This window comes from Hyaena hyaena, unplaced genomic scaffold, assembly GCF_003009895.1.
Source record: "Hyaena hyaena isolate Hyena2069 unplaced genomic scaffold, ASM300989v1 scaffold_565, whole genome shotgun sequence".
NCBI classification, from domain to species: Eukaryota; Metazoa; Chordata; class Mammalia; order Carnivora; family Hyaenidae; genus Hyaena; species Hyaena hyaena.
Genome location: NW_024081196.1, coordinates 814,708 through 834,260, shown reverse-complemented (window position 1 = coordinate 834,260; position 19,553 = coordinate 814,708). Strand labels below are relative to the sequence as shown.

General features: G+C 42.0%; 1 protein-coding gene across 1 annotated transcript in view; it reads left to right on the top strand.

Moving 5' to 3' along the window:
* Positions 1–19,553, top strand: part of PPM1H (protein phosphatase, Mg2+/Mn2+ dependent 1H) — a 257,588-nt gene that overhangs the window by 97,477 nt on the left and 140,558 nt on the right. Inside the window, exon 2 of the mRNA XM_039256219.1 lies at positions 3,037–3,202. Coding sequence (XP_039112150.1) covers positions 3,037–3,202 — 166 coding nt within the window. The remainder of the gene's footprint in view (positions 1–3,036; positions 3,203–19,553) is intronic.

Genomic DNA, 19,553 nt, shown 5'->3' with positions numbered 1-19,553 from the left:
TCATGGTAGACCTCATTCTGCCTTCCAGCTGCAGCACGTCCTGGCTGTGAAATCTGGAGTAAGCTGCTTAGCTCACGTGGTGTGGCAATATTAATAGTCTACATGCAGGTAACCACTTTGTAACTTCAACCATATGAAATTACATTTTAACTTAAACCATATGAAAATATCTCCTCCTTGAAGGAAAGAGAGTGAAGCTGGGCAGAAGACTAGGCCTTGATCTTTCCCCGACTCCATCCCTCCAGAGGCAAGAGTGTGTCATACACACAAGGCAGATTTGATGTCACAGATCCCCACCTCCTTACACAGGCCCCTAGGACACTGAATTTCAAACTCCGTAAGCAGCAGTCTACTTCTTAAAAACCTTACACAGAAGTGTAATACATAAAATGAGTAAAAGTAGGCTTTTGTTTATAAAAACATGCTTAAGTTGAAATTTATAATAAACCCAGTAAGAATTATGGAACAGTTTTGATTAATACAGGAATTTGAAATAGAGGAGATAATAGATGGCTGGTGTGGTCTTTTTCCTATAACATAGGTAAGTAATTGCAAATGATGTATCTTTAAAACAATTCTCCTTCCAATCAAGAGATATTGGTCAATTAGAAAAGAAAAGCCTTATGCTGAATATATAGACCACGAACATTTCTGTGTTCATGTGTAACATTTGAATGAACTTCTAAATTACTGTATTTTTTTCAAAATGCTGTACTTTTAAATTTATTATTAATTTATTCTTGAGAGACAGATCAAGAGTGGGGGAGGGGCAGAGAGAGAGAGATACAGAATCCGAACAGGTTCCGGGCTCCGAGCTGTCAGCACAGAGCCTGACACGGGGCTTAAACTCATGAACCATGAGATCATGGCCTGAGCTGAAGTTGGACACTAAACTGACTGAGCCACCCAGATGCCCCAAAGAATAAAGTAAATGTTAAAATATCTGAAACACATCTCAAGGTTTGGCAGAAGGCTTGAAACACTCCCTTAGATCTTGGGGCACTCAGGCCCCACATTTGCGGCCTGTTTCCTATTTGGTTGTGGTGTGTGTGCATTTTGGAGATCCATGCAGTTTTCAGTACTGAGGGCCATTTGGTATAAAAAGCGGTTAAGTTTGAATAAGGTCTGCAGCCTGGTTGACAATATTTCATCAGTGTCAATTGCTTGTTTTGATAGTACACTGTAAGTAAGTATGTGAAATAATATTGTCAGGGAAGGATGCATGAAACTCTCTGTACTGTTTTTGCAGTTGACTCTGAGTCTATAATTACTTCAGAATTTAAAAGGAAAAGAAAAAGTGTTGGAAAAGGATATCTTCTACTTTGGAGGGAGTTGACAGAGTAGTGTACACATCACACTGACAGAGTAAATCTCCAACTGTCTTACCTTTAAAAAAAAAAAAAGGCGTCTTTTCTTTCCTTGTCACTGAATTCTGTATCCTCCCTGCACACCCACTCTCTCACCTACTGTGACACAGTGGAAGTTTTGAAAAGAAAACACAACCAATGGCAAATTAAAGAGAGCTCTCTTTTGGGAAATCTATTTTAGCTGCTAATTAATTACTTAACAAGAAAATGATGCTGATACCCAAGAGTTCAATCTGCAGTCACCTGATACGGAAAAGGTATATGAATGATGTGACATGTTCTTCTTCTTTTTTAATTAATTGTCAAATTGGCTAACATACAGTGTGTAAAGTGTGCTATTTGTTTTGGGAGTAGATTCCCATGGTTTATTGCTTACATACAACACCTAGTGCTCATCCCAACAAGTGCCCTCCTCAGTGCCCGTCACCCATGTTCCCCTCTCCTCTACCCCCCATCTACCCTTAGTTCTCTGTATTTAAGAGTCTCTTATGGTTTGCCTACCTCCTCTCTGTAACTATTTTTTCCCCTTCCCCTCTCCCATGGTCTTCTGTTAAGTTTCTCAAGATCCACATATGTGAAAATATATGATATCTCTGACTGATTTCACTCAGCAGAATACCTTCCAGTTCCATCCACGTTGCTGCAGATGGAAAGAGATCATTCTTTCTCATTGCCAAGTAGTATTCCATTGTACATATAAATGTGGCATGTTCTTCTAATGCATTCCTATGCTTAAAACATTTAGTAATTAGGCTGAACCATTATCAACATGCTATAGTATCATATAGTCACATGTCCAAATCAGAGGGCCTGAGGGCCCAGTGCAATGACACTTTGTGACAAGTATTATTCTACAGGAGAAAAAAAATGAAGGACTAAAGATAATTTTAAAAGAATAACCTTTGAGGGGTACCTGGGTGGCTCAGTCTGTTAAGTGCCCAACTTTGGCTCAGGTCATGATCTCAATGGTTCATTGTTTCAAGCCCCACGTTGGACTCTGCACTGACAGCTCAGGGCCTGGATGCTGCTTCAGATTCTATGTTTTCCTCTCTCTCTCTGCCCCTCCCCCTGCTTGCACTCTGTCTTTCTCTCTCAAAAATAAACATTAAAAAAAAGTAAAAAAAAAAAAAAGAATAAACCATTGATCCATTCACTTCTCAGTCTGTAGAGTAAAAGTGGGCATGGCAGTAGAGAAATGTGGTTATCCTGGATTTTACTGTGTGCTGTAAATTCCTGCACTGCTTTGTTCTCTGTAAGATTGATGGTGGGTTTTGCCCTTTATCACTTGGAGAAATGCAACAGAACTCCCCGAGCCTGCTTGTCTGTCTTCATTGTAATTGCCAAAAGAGTGATTGTCTCCTGTGCTTTGACTAAAATGGATTGGGGGCGGGGGGCGGAGGAGTGAAGCTTACATCTGTCAGACAGCTGGGAAGGTGAGCTGGGCTCAAAACAATGGTTTAGTAAATGTTTTAGTGTGTGCTAACGTAATTCCGTTTGTAGAAAAATTAGTGTACTCGGGCGCAGAACATACCAAGACCATAGGGTCCTGTGCACTAGGTAGGGCTTTAGTTTTGTGTCTGTTGTGGAGACCGCCTAGACTACCCCTTGAGACTGAGCTCTGAGCTTTCCAGAAATCACTGTCTGACCACTCTCCTGGCTTCTTCTTCAGGGTCATCAATGCCGGGAAGAGCACACACAATGAAGACCAAGCCAGCTGTGAGGTACTCACTGTGAAGAAGAAAGCAGGGGCCATTACCTCAACCCCAAACAGGAACTCCGCTAAGAGACGGTCTTCCCTTCCCAATGGGGAGGGTCTGCAACTGAAGGAGAATGCGGTAAGACCACCCTCCTTCACCCCCAGTTCTCTGGTGAGAGGAACCTGCTCATTTTGTCCCTGCTGTGAGGCGCTTGAGCTGAATCCTGGTCTCTAATGGCAGAGAGAAAGGCAGTGTCCCCCAGTGTCCCCAAAGTTAGTGGACTGGCGGGTCTGTACTCCGGGTATCACACAGTCAAAGCTGAAGGTGACACACGTGTGAAGAGCTGGTGTTCATTAGGTTCTTAATGCTTAGAGTAAATAAAACACCTATATCATATAGGCTTTGTTGCAAGAATTAGTGTCTATAATGTTCAGTGGTGGTAAAGGAGCCATTCCAAGGTTTCTATGAAGGAGATGGGATGGAAGGATAGAAGGAACCCTAGGCATTGACTTACAGGCCTGCCACGGTTTGCCCCCTCTTCCCCTTGCCTCTCTGTTAGCACTGTCCAGTGGGAGCCTCTGCCTGGCTCTCTTCCAAATTAGTACTTGGCTTTTAATTGGCCCAAAGCCCTTGTATCCCAGGGGGTAGCCCTGCAGACATGAATGCCCTATTGACAAACCACAAAGTGTTTCTCCTTTCTTCAGTTTCTAGAGAATAAAGCAGATATCCCCAGAAAACTTTCTTTCCTTTTTTTTTTTTTTTTTTTTTTTTTTGAGGAGGTTCCATGTGGGGCTTGAACTCACGACCCTGAGATCAAGACCTGCACTGAGACCAAGAGTCGGATGCTTATGTCACTGAGCCACCCAGGCACCCCCTCAGAAAGTTCTGAAGAAACCCTCAGAAAAGTGTAGGGAGTAACCCGGACTCTGTCCACCAGCAGGTTCTTTAGCTTACAGAAAAGAAATTTTGAATGACATGATCCAAATGTGACTTTTTCTTCTAAAAGTCTCGAGGATATTTTTGTGTATACATTTTTATAAGATTGTAAAGGATCTAGGAATCTTTTCTCAGTGTCAGAAACAGCATCCTGTTGCATTTACCCTTACGGACTAAGACTACTCATTTTGTCTGTACTAGTTCAACTTAGTTAGAAACACAGTGACCTATGGAGACTCCTCAGTTGTACTTGTGTTCAGGGCTGAAGGAAGCACGTAATGGGCCAGAAGTGCCAGAGCCCAGGATTCAGATGGGCAGTAAGGAAAATAGTGATTAAGGGCACAGGCTCTGGAGTGGTATGGTTCAGAGCAGTCCATCCTAGTCTATCACTTATTAAACCATTTAATTTTAGGATATCAGTGCTTTGAGGCTTCGTTTTCTATAAAATGGAGCAATAATAGTACCACCAAGTATGGTAGGAAGAGACTGATTAGAAGTATGAAACCCAATTGTCCATGGAAATGTTGAGCCAGAGTCTTAATAAATCCTTGATAAATGCGAACAGTTACCCTACAGTCAGCCCCACTTCAGTGATTCTCTGTGGGTAACGTCCACTGAATTTGTACCTTTACCCCTTTGTAAATTGGAGATCATACAATCGCCCTTCATACCTATGTGATAGGATTGTTTTTGAGGACTGAGTTATTATGGAAAAGTGCTCAGAGAACGTGAATTATTAATGATAGTGAGATATGAGTGCCAGTGACTTAATGTGGCTCTTTGTCCCCTGATAGTCTCCTCTGCCACTGAGATGTGAAGTGATTCTGTAAAAATTAACATGGAGGGAGGGGCGTGCCTGGGTGGCTCACGCGGTTAAGCATCCGACTTAGACTCGTGTCATGATCTCGGGGTTCGTGAGTCCAAGCCCCTCTTTGGGCCCTGTGCTGACAGCTCAGAGCCTGGACCCTGCTTCAGATTCTCTCTCTCTCTGCCCCTCCCCTGTCTCTCTCTTTCAAAAATGAATAAACTTTAAATAAACTAAAAAAGAAAAAACTTTAAAAAATATTCTAAAAATATTAAAAAAAAATAAGTCAGCATTGACATTTGGTTCAAGACCAGTTGATGATGTCATTTTTCCTTGGTGCTCAGTTCCTCCTAGAAATGGAGCCGGGAGTAACTTTTTAACTTCGTTTCCTTGAGAACAGTCAAGCCAGTGCATAAGCCCTTGAGGGTGGAGCCACAAACCTCCCCTGAGAGTCCTGAATCTCTGGGTTCCATGTTCTAGGAGGCAGCACGGAGGTGCCAAGCAGAGTGGCACATCCCATCCCTCCATTTCTTGCTTTAGCTATAGCAGCTTTACTTATAGCTGCTGTACGCATTAGGCTTTAGTATTTATTAGAGTTTCAAGCAAGAGATGTGCTGCCTTTTTTTTTTTAATTGTGGGAAAATATACATAACATAAAATTTACCATTTTACCATTTTTTTAGCTGTTCAGTTTTGTGGCATTAAATATGTTCTTAGTATCACTACCATCTGTCTCCAGAGCTTCTTCTGAAATTGAAGCTCTGTACCCATTAAGGCCTAACCCCCATTTCTCTCCAACCCCCCGCCCCTGGCAACTGCCATCCTACTTTTTGTCCCTATACATTTGACTGCTCTAGGTATTTCATATAAGTGGAGTCATACAATATTTGTCATTTTTTGTCTGCTTTATTTCCCTTATGTTTTCAAGGTTCATCCATGTTGTAGAATGTGTCAGAATTTTATTTTTTTTAAGTTTATTCATTTATTTTGAGAGAGATGGGGGCGGGGGGGAGCCCATAAGTGGAGTAGGGCAGAGAGAGAGAATCCCAAGCAGGCCCCATACTGTCAGGTGGAGCCTGATTCAGGGCTTGAACTCAGGAGTCATGAGATGATGACCTGAGCCAAAATCAAGAGTGGAACGCTAAACCAACTGAACCACCCAGGTGCCACTCTTATTAAGTCTTAATAAAGAATAAAATTCTGAGGGTCGCCTGGGTGGCTTTGTCAGTTAACCATTCCATTCTTGATTTTGGCTCAGGTCATGATCTCATAGTTTGTGAGACTAAGCTCATGTCTGGCTCTGTGCTGACAGCGTAGAGCCTGCTTTGGATTCCCTCTGCCTTTCTCTCTCCCTGTCTCTCTCTTTCTCAAAATATATAAACTTTATTTTAAAAAGACTGAATAATATTCCACTGTTTGTATACCATTAACACCATTTTGTTTATTAATTTGACCATCAGTGGGCACTTGCTTCTCTGTTTTGACTATTCTGAATAGTATCGCCATAAACAGGGGTCTACAGATAGCTGTCAGTCCCTGCTTTCATTTCTTTTGCCTGTCTGCCCAGAGTGGAATTGCTGGATGATAGTGTAATTTGGCTTAATTTTTTGAGGAACCACCATACTGTTTTCCACAGCACTGCACCATTTTATATTTCCACCAGCAATGCACAAGGGTTCCAATTTCTCTATATCCTCGCCAATGCTTGTTGATTTCTGGTGTTTTATTTTAGCCATCCTAATGGGTGTGAAGTGGTATCTGATTGTGGTTTTGTATTGCCCTAATGATTATTGATGTTGAGCATCTTTGTGTGTGCTTATTGGCCAGATATATCTTCTTAAAAGAAACATCAAGGGTTCTTTATTCAGTATTTATTTATTCTATATGTGAGTCCTTTGCTCATGTTTAAATTAGGCTGTCAGCTATGTTGTTGTTGATAGCACTGCTTTTTAAAAGCTTGAAAAGCATGACTTGCTGGGTCACGTAAACTACTGAGCACTTGCTGCATACCGAGAACTAGATGCTGAGGATTTATCAGGGAATAAAATTGACTAAAATCCTTACCTGCAAGAAACTTAGACCCATTAAGGGAGACAAACGATTACAGTGTATCCCATGGCAGATAATAAATACTATGGAGAAAAGCACAGCAGAGGTTTAGGAATACAGGAAGTGAGGTGCGTGGATGGTTAAAGAAGGTGCCACTGAGAAGGTGATGTTTGGGCACAGACTGGAAAGTGTAGTTATTTGGAGGAAGAGCTTTCTGACATTCTAGACAAGTGCAAGGCCCCTGAGGCAGGAACCCACCTAGTATTCTTAAGAATCACCAAGGAGGTGCCTGTGGCTAGAGCAGAGAGAATGAAAAGTCTGTATTGCAGGAGATGTCATAAAGGCCATGAGAGTGGGGTGAGGAGATTTGGTAGGACTTTGAAGGCCATTATCAGGACTTCAGTTTCTATTCTGAGTGAACAGTTTGCCAGCAGGGCACAGCAGATATACTGCTAAGAAGAAGCCATTTAGAAGACATCCCTTAACTCAAATACGGTGGCACTTAGAAAAGATGTTGATAGTGTAGGGCACAGTACAATCCTCTGCAGGAGACAAGGTGCATCAGCCCCTTCCTCCCTGTGAGTCTGTTTCTTTACCCACCGAACATGCATTGAGCATTGAGTCGTCCTTGGGGATTAGGAGGTGAACTCAGTGCAGTTCCAGTCCTCCTAGAGCTTAGTTGAGGAGGGAGAAAGAGTCAGTAACCGGCAGCAGCACAATGGAGTGCATTTTTAGGAAAAAGATTTAAAAAATCCAGGTTGTAGGGAAGCCTAATTCAGATGGGTCACCAGTGGTTTGAGGAAAAATAGCGGAGAAGGAACGGGTCAGATGAAGGAATGCTTCCTGGAGAAAGTTACATCTGAGCTGTCGTTTAAAAACCCGAATAGGAATTAATCAAGCAAATAAAAGAAAGGGGAGGTTTTAACAGAGGGAACATGCATATGCAAAGACAGGTTGATATAAGAGCACATGACACATGTCTTCTAGTGTTTTGAGGCACCTGTGATCACTTGGAAGGTGATCAGACAGAAACAACAAGCTGAGTTCATACACAAGAGCTGGAATTATAACCAAATGACATTAGACAAGGGTATCACGGAATCAAGACCATGAGAGCAGTGGGAAGGCTGACTTGGGAAGGTTCAGGAAGCAAACCTAGAGGCTGGGATGCCTAGGAGACTGGCTTGTGCAGAAACATGAGAGAGAAATGATGAGAGCTTGAAATAAAGCTGTGACTAGAGCAAGGAGCAGGCTCCAAACAGATGAGGGTGAGACACACAGTAGAGGTGACCAGATGACCTACTGCATGGGACAGTGAGGAGGTGAAATACCAGGTTTCAGCCACTGGGTACTGGTCCTTGAAGGTGGACCACTGACTCAGGCACAGGTTGGAAGGTGAGGGGATGGGCAGAAATTGGGAGTTCTGAGTATTCTAACCTTCCAAGTGGAAGTGTTTTGTAGGAAGTTAGAAATAAGGGTTTGGAGCTCAGGAGCATGTCCTAGGGAGGCTTAGATTTTAGGAATTTCCAGCCTAAAGAAGTTTCAAGAAGACGGGAGTCCCACAGAGGGGAAGTAGCTCTGCCATGGGCGCAGAGTGGTAAGATAGGGCCCAGAAAGATAAGGATGAAAAAATGGGCAAATACCATTAGAAGCAAGAAATGGGACAGTAGGATAGATGATGGCATCATTATTTCATGTGCAGACAGAGGATTGACAGTCACTGAAGGTTGACAAGAGGAAGACACATGGGCTTTCTGTAGCACATGATGCATGTGATTGATTTCTCCTTCCTTTCTTGACCTCTCACCTCCAGTCATTTCGTAAAGTCACAATAACTATTTCCATAAGACTACTTTCATATCTAATATTACCTTCATCTTGGAGATTGAAGAAAATCTAAAATATCCTGAAGTTTATATATGATGACATTTCTTATACTGAGGGCCAACTGGGCAGCTTGGGTAGCAATACAATGATTTTTTTCTTCCTACAGATACTACTGATTGGTATAACATTGATTGATTGATTGGTTGATTGAGTGTGTGCAAGCAAGCCAGGGAGGGGCAGAAGGAGAGAGAGAATCTTAAGCAGGCTCCACCTCATAACCATGAGATCATAATCTGAGCCAAAATCAAGAGTTGGATGCTTAACCAGCTGAGCCACCCACACACTCCTAATTGGTATAAAAATTTTAAAGCAACTTTAATCCACCCCTCATGCCAATTCATAGAAAATTATTTTATCCTATTAGTACAAGCGGTCTTTTAGCCAAAGAAGTCAAATTAATCCTCCTATTTTAAAACGAACTTTAAAAAAAGTTGGTGGAGGGGCGCCTAGGTGGCTTAGTCGGTTAAGCGTCCGACTTTTGCTTAGGTCACGATCTCGCGGTTCGTGGGTTCGAGCCCCGCGTCGGGCTCTGTGCTGACTGCCAGCTCAGAGCCTGGAGCCTGTTTCAGTCTGTGACTCCCTCTCTCTCTGACCCTCCCCTGCTCACGCTGTCTCTCTCTCTCTCTCTCTCTCTCTCCTAGAAATAAATAAAACATTAAAAAAATTAAAAAAAAAAAAGTTGGTGGATAAAATAACATACACTATGTTTTGCCTCTCCTGGCTTCCAAGGCATTTACTGGAGGAGTGTTGTTTCCTACAGTGCTTGCTGAGTTCTTGACAGCAGTACCTTACAGAAAACCACAAATTAATTTCAGATTCATCTACAAAGAGAGGAATACGTCAGGAGCTAAAGCAGCAATGTTCTAAAGAAGCCATAAAACTTAAAAGAGATACAAATAAAAGAATTTCAAAGTGTTCTGCACTGCAGTATTTTAGCCTAAAGAAATGGAAGAGATATGGTTGAATTACTGTGTTCTCCCATGCAAAACAGTAATCCATTTTTTAAAATTGAGAATTTAGTGATATAGTGAAGAGAACATTTTTTTAAGGAATAGGGAAGAGAAATTTTGAGGTCTCTGATGAAGTGGGTGTGAAGTAGAGAAGGATAATTTCTATGATGAGTTCAGGGTGGAATTTTCCTGTGCCTGGATCACATTTACTGGTTTACATGTGAGGAGCCATAATCCTGTGGGCAGGCAGGAAATAGGTAACTCTGTGGTGGTGTGCAAGCCTCTAGCATATCTGTGCCTCCGATTGTTTGGGGCCATGGGGTGGGTGGCAAGGACAGAAGAGAATCTAAAATGCTAGCATTTCCAAAAGACGCTCTCAAAAGATTGTCTCTTAGGAAAGATGCTATAAGCTTGTTGAGGGCAACTCCTTATTCAGCAGCCTCCCACCTGCCTCCCACGGAAGGCATTGTAATTTACCAGATCCAGATTTCTAGGAATCGATCACCATTACTAGGCTTTCTTTGAGAGGTTTTAGGCAGTATTCATTTACCACATGTGTCCTCTGCAAGTGAAAGCATAACGTTTCCAAATGCTTTTGCTTTTCAGTTCCCAAGTACCTGGTCATTCGAGGAATGAGATAAAAAAGAAGAGAATACTAGGTGACTTCTCTGAGGAGGGAGAAAAAGTTCCTGAGGGCATCTTAGAGCCTTAGTATCAAGAGGCTCATGTTCTTCTCTAAATTCTGTAGGTGGAACATAGCGCATTGTGGCAACACCCAGGACGTTTACCCCCTACAACTGACGGCCTGTTTGGAACAGACTGTTTCTGGACGAAGACTAGCCTGTGGATACATGCATTCCAAGTCTGTTTCCTTAGGAGCACCCCCTTCTGGTGTTTAATTTAGTCAAAACACGTCAGAGTCTGTGATTTCAGTATCTGTTAGTTCAGTGTCCAGTTACCAGAACAGGAGATGGCTGCGTCCACACCGTGGCCAAGCTCACCAGCAGGGGAGAGGAAAGCTGACTCTCTTTCTCGGTGGAGGATAAGACATGACTGTGGGAATTCAAGGCAAGTAGGATCGGATCGGGGCGGGGAGAGGTAAAAGGGAAATGAGAAGGGGTTATTTCAACCCTCTGCACAAGATTTGCCGTTCTTTTCATTTGTTTTCTGTAAAAAGGACTCCGTCATGCCACAGAGCGTTAAATGAAGGTAGCTTGTGGTTCCAGTGACTGTCTTTCTGGAATATTTATCCATCGTTTGGCAGTCTGCTTTCTGGAGTGATGTCAGCTATAAAAAACAAGAGGAGGAGTCTTGTATTTTTCTCATTGTATTTATTATGGTAAACTTTCCCTCTCTTAGTTAAGGTCCTCGTTTTGTGCAAGTCAAGAAAACGTAACCTTTCTCTTTATCTCCTTAGATTTTCTGAAGCAGGAGTGCCATGGTTTCTCTCAAAACTCTTATCTTTTGGTTCCAGGGACAAGAACTCTTGCCAGTGATTAACAAGGGTGACTTTACAACCAGGCTGATGTCAGTTAGAGTGACTTTACAGTTCTCTCCTTGGTGGCGTTGGTTTTCTGAAGACCAAGTCTGTCCAAGATGTCCGTAGTGGCCAGGAGTGCAAGTCCAACTTGGCTCCACAACAGATTTCCTCCCCCTGTGGCACATCTTAAGGCTAAAGGAAAACAAATGGTGCTGAGAGGGAAATTTTTCATTGTTTCACTTGTAATTTGATTTCCCCACAGCTTTAGATGGGAAGAACACTGGCAAGAGTGGTATCCTCTTGAGAATGTTTCTTCTTTGTTTTTTTTGTTTTTGTTTTTGTTTTTGTTTTTAATACAATACTCAGCATTCATGTACCGGATTTGATACTGATCTCAGTCCTTTGCCCAGTATTGATTCATTTAACCTGATAATATGTACCTATGTACTATCGTTGTCTTTATCTTACTGATGAGGAAATTGAGGCACAGCGATGTAAAGTGTAGAACTTGGAGTCAACTCAGGCAACCTGGCCTCTTGTGACAGGCTGCCTCTTTATCCATGAGCTATTTGACATGTGGCAGGGAAACCTCTTGGAAAAGGCTGAAATAAAGCAGGAATAACTCCTAATGGTGTGTACAATTTCAATATAGTTTGATGCTACATATCTTTTCATTTCTATTATGATTTCTTTTATGATTTAGAAGTGATTTAGTACTCTGTCCCATCAGCTTAGCAACTGGATAATAGCTCTTACTCTGGTGAAGGACAGAATGGAAACAAAATGGTTTATCATCTTAACGTCCTTAAAGGCCACTTTTTCTTGCTAACTTCTAGAAAAACCATTGTCTGCATGAAACCATGGCAAGAAGAAAAAGCCTTCTGAATAATAATGTGTGTCTAAGTTTGAATCCTACCGCTGCACTTACTAGATGTTAGTCACCTCATGCAAATGAGTTGACCTCTCCATGCCTTTGTTCTATCATCTGTATATGGGGAATATTAGCTCCTACCTTATCGGGTTGTTTGGACTAAATGATTAAAAATATGAAAAGTGCCATTGTGCCTCACATGTAGTAAGTGCTAAGTTAATATTATCTGTTGTTCTAAGTGGAGTTTGTAGCACATTTCAATATTATTTCACATTACTTATGCTTTTACTGTAACCTCATTTAGGGATAGGTTTTTAATATATTAAATAATAATTTGAGATCATTCCTGAGCTAGTTTTTGAGTCTAGAATAAACCAAGCACAACCCAAACTGTCACAAACTTTATATGTCTTAGCTCTCAGAAATTAATATTTACTTAGTACTGTTTTTAAAATGGGACAGAATGAAATAAAATGGGACAGAAACATAGCAAGTGTTGGTGAGGATGTGAAGAAAAAAGAACTCCCGTGCACTGTTGGTTGGAATGCAAACTGGTGCAGCCACAGTGGAAAACAGTGTAGAGGTTCCTAAAAAATTAAAAATAGAATTCCCACATGATCCAATAACTCCACTCTTGGGTATTTGCCCAAAGAAAATGAGATCATGAATTTGAAAAATATATGCTCCTCTATGTTTATTGCAGTGTTGTTTACAATAGCCAGGATAGGAAAGCAGCCCAAGTCTCCATCCATAGATGAATGGATAAAGAAGAGGTGGTATATGTATATAAGCGAATACTGCCGAGCCATGAAAAAGAATGAGATCTTGACCCTTGCAACAGCATGGGTGGACCTAGAGGGTATTATGCTAAGTGAAATAAGTCAGTCAGAGCAAGACAAATACCTATGATTTCACTCATATGTGGAATTCAAGAAACAAAATAAATGAACAAACAACAAAGAGACCAAAAAAAAAAAAAAAGACTCAAGTACAGAGAATAAACTTGTGGTCCTACCAGAGGGGAGGTGGGTGGGGAGATGGGGTGAAATAGATAAAGAGGATTAAGAGTACACTTATCTTGGGGCGCCTGGGTGGCTTAGTCGGTTAAGCGTCCGACTTTCGCTTAGGTCATGATCTCGCGGTTCGTGGGTTCGGGCCCCGCGTCGGGCTCTGTGCTGACTGCCAGCTCGGAGCCTGGAGCCTGTTTCAGTCTGTGACTCCCCCTCTCTCTGACCCTCCCCTGCTCACGCTGTCGCTCTCTCTCTCTCCTAGAAATAAAAAAAAAAAAAAGTACACTTATCTTGATGAGCACCAAGTAATGTGTAGAATTGTTAAATCATTCTATTCTACGTCAGCAATAACTATAACACTGTATGTTAATTATATTTGAATAAATAATTTTTAATGAAATATTTTAAAAATAAAAACTTTATAAAGGGACTAAACTGCCATTCGAAAACAAAAACCAAACTTACTAAATGTATCCTACATCTAACTATCTCATAAAATGGAGGAATTGAAACAAAGAAATCTGCATTTCATGTAATCGGATCCTTAGGAGGAAGCAGCCCTCATTTCAGTATATGAAATTCAGCACTCTTTCCTTATAGGGAACAAAAACATCTTAATAATTTAGTTGAAACAAGGTATGGTAAAAACAAAGTACACTGCCAGGACATGATGCCAAGCACACAGGAATAGAGGGTGGGCCCCAGCAACAACTTTTACAAAGTTCCTCATGTTTCCTGCATATATGCTTGGTCATTTGCTTTCTCTCTTTGCTGTGTTACCCTGAGGATCAGAACTGGAGATTTCAATAAAGCACTGTGGATGAAATGCCTAAATCACATCCTTTAGACTCTGAATTATCATCTTCGTTGTGATACCTTGAAAACCGGCCAGAAACTATGGATATCAAGCCGTATAGTGGCTGAGAGTAGGGAATGAGAAGAACATGGCAACTTTCTGACTGCCCAACGGGAGAGAGTAATCCTTCTTTGCAGGGAGAAAGGAGGGAGCCCAGAAAATCCTGTGCTCATATTAAGCCTTTTGTAAAATCAGCCATGGGACTTAACTCAAAGAGGGATTTCCACCTTTATGGTGCTCACTTCCTGTTCATATGGCCCCTCCTTAGATTTTCTAAGTTACAGAACTGTTTGGTGTAGGGAAGGGAAGGCGCGTGTCAAATGACCAGTTACTTTTATCTTCAGGGAAGACAGCTAAGAGGGGACACCACTTGTCTCTGCTGAAAATTATTTCTAGAGTAGCAATCTCCAAACCACCAGTTTAAGACAGTGTTTTTGAGGGGCACCCGGGTTGCGCAATCTGTTAAGCATCTGACTTCAGCTCAGGTCATGATCTCACAGTTCATGATTTCGAGCCCTGGGTCAGGATCTCTGCTGACAGCTCAGAACTTGTTTGGGATTCTCTCTTCCTCTCTGCCTCTCCCCTGCTTGTGTGTGTGCATGCACTCTCTCTCTCTCTCTCTCTCAAAAATTTAAAAAAAAAAAAAATTATTTTAAAATGACAATTTCTTGAGTATGTACCCCCAACTTATTTATTTAATGATATATAACTATACTACTATATATTCATACATATATTCAGTAATTATAAAAATATATTAAATATTTTTAAAAATAATTTAAAGGCAGTAAAGATGAAAAGGCAATATTTTAGGGGCACCTGGGTGGCTCAGTTGGTTGAGCATCCAACTTCGGCTCAGGTCATGATCTCACGGTTCGTGAGTTCGAGCCCCGTGTCGTGCTCTGTGCTGACAGCTCAGAGCCTGGAGCCTGTTTCAGATTCTGTGTCTCCTTCTCTCTCTGACCCTGCCCTGCTCGTCACGCTGTCTCTCTGTCTCTCTCAGAAATAAATAAAACATTTAAAAAATTTTTTTTTAAATAAAAGGCAATATTTTAAAATAACAACAGCTACCAGTCATAGGATTTTTATTATATGCCAGGCATCATTCTGTTTTTCCCACAGTAACTCATTTATTTTCTTGCTAAGAGCAAAGACTTCATGTTCCCGTTAGCTAATACCGCAAGGCAGAATTCATCATTAACAATAACAAGTATAATTCTGTATTTCATCTGTCTCTCTGAGCATGTCAGAAACTTTTGATTAGAATGACTATTACTATTGTCAGATATGACTAGGTTGTCATGACTTAGAGTAAGATGTGCCAGCTGTGACATGTTCTTATTTGTCACCTTTTCCATCAATTTCTATGCAGAGGTTTAAAAAAAAAAAAACAACAAAACCTTTTGTCCACTTGGTGAGGGATGATTTAGTTAAAAACTTAATCATATAATGCACAAGGCCACTTAGTTGGGGGCACACGTATCAAGCATGAGTCACAATATGCCAGAGCCAGTGTGTGTGTGAGGGCACCACTGTTCCACACTTGACGTGGAGCCGTCTAACTTACCACGTGAGGGCGCCAGTGGCAGTCTCTTGGAGAAACTAGCAAAGCTTCGTTTCTTCTCCAGCTTTAGGAGAAAACACAGGAAAGAATTTATCATTTTCCTCTTACGTGCTGGCTGAGCATTTTTTAACTCCCCCAAGCTTTGCGTGCTGTGTCGTGGAGGGAGGGAGAGAAAGGGGCACACTCTTGGCACCCTGTGCAGGGAGTAAGAGCGGAGGGTATCTGGCGTCTTCACATGGGTACAAATGTGTCAAGCCTCATTCCTTGGTTTTCTTTATGTTTCCTGCCTCATATCTCAGCACTTCTCTCAGGCTCCTCAGGAAATGTCTGAGGTTTTATCTAGATTCTCCCCTTTTTTGTGAGCATACCAGAAGAGGGGCTTCTCCACAGCCTCCCAGATGACTCATGAAGGCTCTTTTGCCCATGGGCTCCCCAGAGTTGAGGTGCGTGTAATGTGGCTCCTTATTCGATAGGGCTAACATTTAGGCTACTTGTTTTTGACACCTTGATTAGCTGTGCTGTCATTACCCCTGATGCTGAATGGATGCAAGCTGCATATATCAGAAACGATGTCCGTAGCTGGCTTGGCAGCTGTATTTCTGTTTGGAGCCATCTTCGGTCTGTTGAAATGCCCAGGGGGCCCTTCCCACTTAGAACTTGTTAATTTAAGTTCTGGCCTTAGAGATGATCAAGAAAATGGGAAAAAGGAAATAGGCAAATATTATTAAAAATCTGTTCCTACAACTTTTGAAAAAGGAAGATGTAACCCTGGCCTACTTCAGAGCAACGAGAAAGGGAAACTGTGAACTGTAATCTCCCAATTGGTCACCTTCTGAAATCTTCCTTTTATCTGGCTGCAGGTGTATTCCTGAAAAGGGGTGGGAACGTGTGTGTGTGTGTGTGTGTGTGTGTGTGTGTGTTGTAAATTGCATACAAGACTTTTTCTTAAAAATTTTTAAAGTTTATTTAAAAAAAATTTTTTTAATCTTTATTTTTGAAAGACAGAGCGTGAGCAGGGGAGGGACAGAGAGAAAGAGGGAGACAGAATCCGAAGCAGGCATCAGGTTCTGAGCTGTCAACAGAGCCTCACACGGGGCTCAAACTCATGGATTGCAAGATATGACCTGAGCCGAAGTTGGACGTGTAACAGACTGAGCCACCCAGGTGCCTCTAAAGTTTATTTATTTTTGAAAGAGAGAGGGAGCATGAGCAGGGCAGGGGTAGAGAGAGAGGGAGACAGAGAATTCAAAGCAGGCTCTGCGCTATGAGCATGGAGATCGATGTAGGGCTCGAATTCATGAACTGTGAGATCATGACCAGAGCTAAAATTCAGAGTTGACTGCTTATCTGACTGAGCCACCCAGGTGCCCCAAAACTTTTTTATGCTCTTTTTTTTTCTTTATGGTGGGGGTGGTGTGTGTGCAGTAAGTCAGAATGCAATTGGAAACAGTAATGCAGAGTTACTCTTTTGTAAGACGTAAATAATTTCTGCCAAGTTTAAGTGTGTGGTAAGTCAGAAAAGGGTTTGATACTGCTTTTCTTAAAGTCGAGTACAAGTTTAAACTCCTGTTCATCTGGAGCAAAAGCAAGGTAGACATTTGTCTCAATATTAGTAATTTTGAAAGGTATTATGTCAAGAGCATGTTACCCTAAATTTGCAATGGTTGATTTTTTCAGATGTAGAACCTTGATCCTGGACTGGTGCCCTGTGCCCGTTTTCTGATACTAGCAGAGATTAATTCAAGTCCCCTTGTCAGAAGCTTTGATAATTGGCTGATGGCCCAGGATGTGTATGCAGTTACTAATAAGCAACAAAGTAAAATAGTACTGAAGTGCTAAATGCTACAGAGTAACAGGAGCCAGGGAGATGATGACATAAAGTTGTATGTACTAGGAAATTGGAAAGATGCCTTAACTTGGACTCTAAAGGACTGGGTTCATATTGTGGCATTACCACATAGCAGAACAGTTACTTAACTGTGTCCTGGTTAAATCATTGGTAAAATAGGACAATGAGGCCCATTTTATGGCGGTGTGGTAGAGATTAAACATGGTAGGTAATCATTAGGTGTGCGTAGAACTCAGACGTCTCATAGGGGAAGTAATTTAAGAAGAATAGAAGTAACGGAAGTTGATGAGCACCCCATGTGGCAGAGCTGAGAGTAAGGAGCTTGGTCCCTCTGTTTCAGGGACTCTTACTGCTTGCTCCCTGCCTGCTCACTGTCCCCCCCACCCCCCAGGCCATCTAATAGTACCAGGCAGTTACTAATCTCATTTTGTTTGTTTGCTCTTGTATATGCTGGACACTGCTATATATTTTATTATTTTAAAAATTATATGGCGGCACTTGGGTGGCTCAGTTAAGTGTCCAACTTCGACTTAGGTCATGATCTTATGGTTTGTGGGTTTGAGCCCTGTGTCAGGCTCTGTGTTGACTACTCAAAGCCTGGAGCCTGCTTTCGATGCTGTGTCTCCCTCTTTCACTGCCCCTCCCCCACTCCTGCTCTGTCTGTCTGTCTCTCTCTCTCAAAAATAAACATTAAAAAGATTATATGTACGATCAACCTTTGGTGTGTAGTTTTATGAATTTCAACATATGCATAGATTCAGATAAACATCACTGCAATCCGGGTACAAATTCCCATCACTGCAGATCATTTCTTCATGTTATTTCTCTATAGTCCTACTCTTTCCCTCCTTGCATACCCTGTGACTGTCTGCACATTTAATACATATTATCCACTCTGTGGCACCATCCACTTCCTCATTCTAGCACACTTGCGATTACCTGGTCTCATTCTAGACTGTTAGCTTCAGAAGTTTGGGAACTATGGTTTTCCTTCTTCTGTGCTACTTCCCCAGTGCCCAGCATAAGCCTGGTACCTGAAGAGGAGACTCCAAGACATATATTAAATGAATGAATCCTTACGGTGTCCTCCTTTAATCTTGTTTTTGAAATAAGGAAATCTGTGAGAGGAATTAAGAAATATGCCCAAGATCGTATAGTTGTAAGTTCCTGAACCCAGGTTTGTCTTGATTTAAAGCCTGTGCTTTTTTTTGTGCTAAGACATATATCACAGGAGATAGGATTTGTTTGTATTAACTCATTTGTAAGTGCATGTAAATTACCAAGCTTTTAAAATAATCCTGGTGGGGCACCTGGATGGCTCAGTCAGTTAAGCGTCTGACTTTGGCTCAGGTCATGATGTCACGATTCATGAGTTCGAGCCCTGCATCGGGTCTGTGCTGACAGCTCAGAGACTGCAATCTGCTTTGGATTCTGTGTTCCCCCCTCCCCCCCCTCTTCCTTTCCCTTGCTCATGCTCTCTCAAAATGAAACAAACATTAAAAAAATTAAAAAACAATAACTTTCAAAATAAAAAAAAACCAGTCTTGGCACATTGGGTATACTGACACCAGTGACAAAGTAACCTTTGGACTATTAGATAATGTAAAACCCAAAACCCTGTGCATGTACCATGTAAATTCAAAATGTTCTTCTCTGCGCTGAAACCAAACTGGAGGGGTACTCCTTCCTTCTAAAGTGACTAACCAGGGGCGCCTGGGTGGTTCAGTTGGTTGAGTGTCCGACCTCAGCTCAGGTCATGATCTCACGGTTCGTGGGTTCAAGCCCCATGTCAGGCTCTGTGCTGAAAGCTAGCTCAGAGCCTAAAGCCTGCTTCAGATTCTGTATCTCTCTCTCTCTCTCTCTGACCCTCCCCTGCTCATGCTGTCTCTCTCCCTCTCGGGGTGGGGGGGACCATTAAAAAAATTAAAGTGACTAACCATGTGGGGTGGGTGGTGAATTTGGCTGTGGGAGGGTGAGCATGTGTGGTGGTAACGGTGGGGTGGGTGCAGAGGATGTTGAAAGGAGCCATGGCCTTGCCTTCCCTTCCTCTTCTGGTACCTTTGCTTGAGAACACAGCTGTCCATGTTCCCACCAACATGCCTAACTAGCAGGAAGGGATCGTACATCCTAGCAGGACACGGGAGAAAGTGTGTGGTTTGCAACAGTTCTACCCTCTAGGGAGTAGAATATGGTGTGTGTTTGTTTGTTTTTAATCTTCCTTTGAGGAGAGAA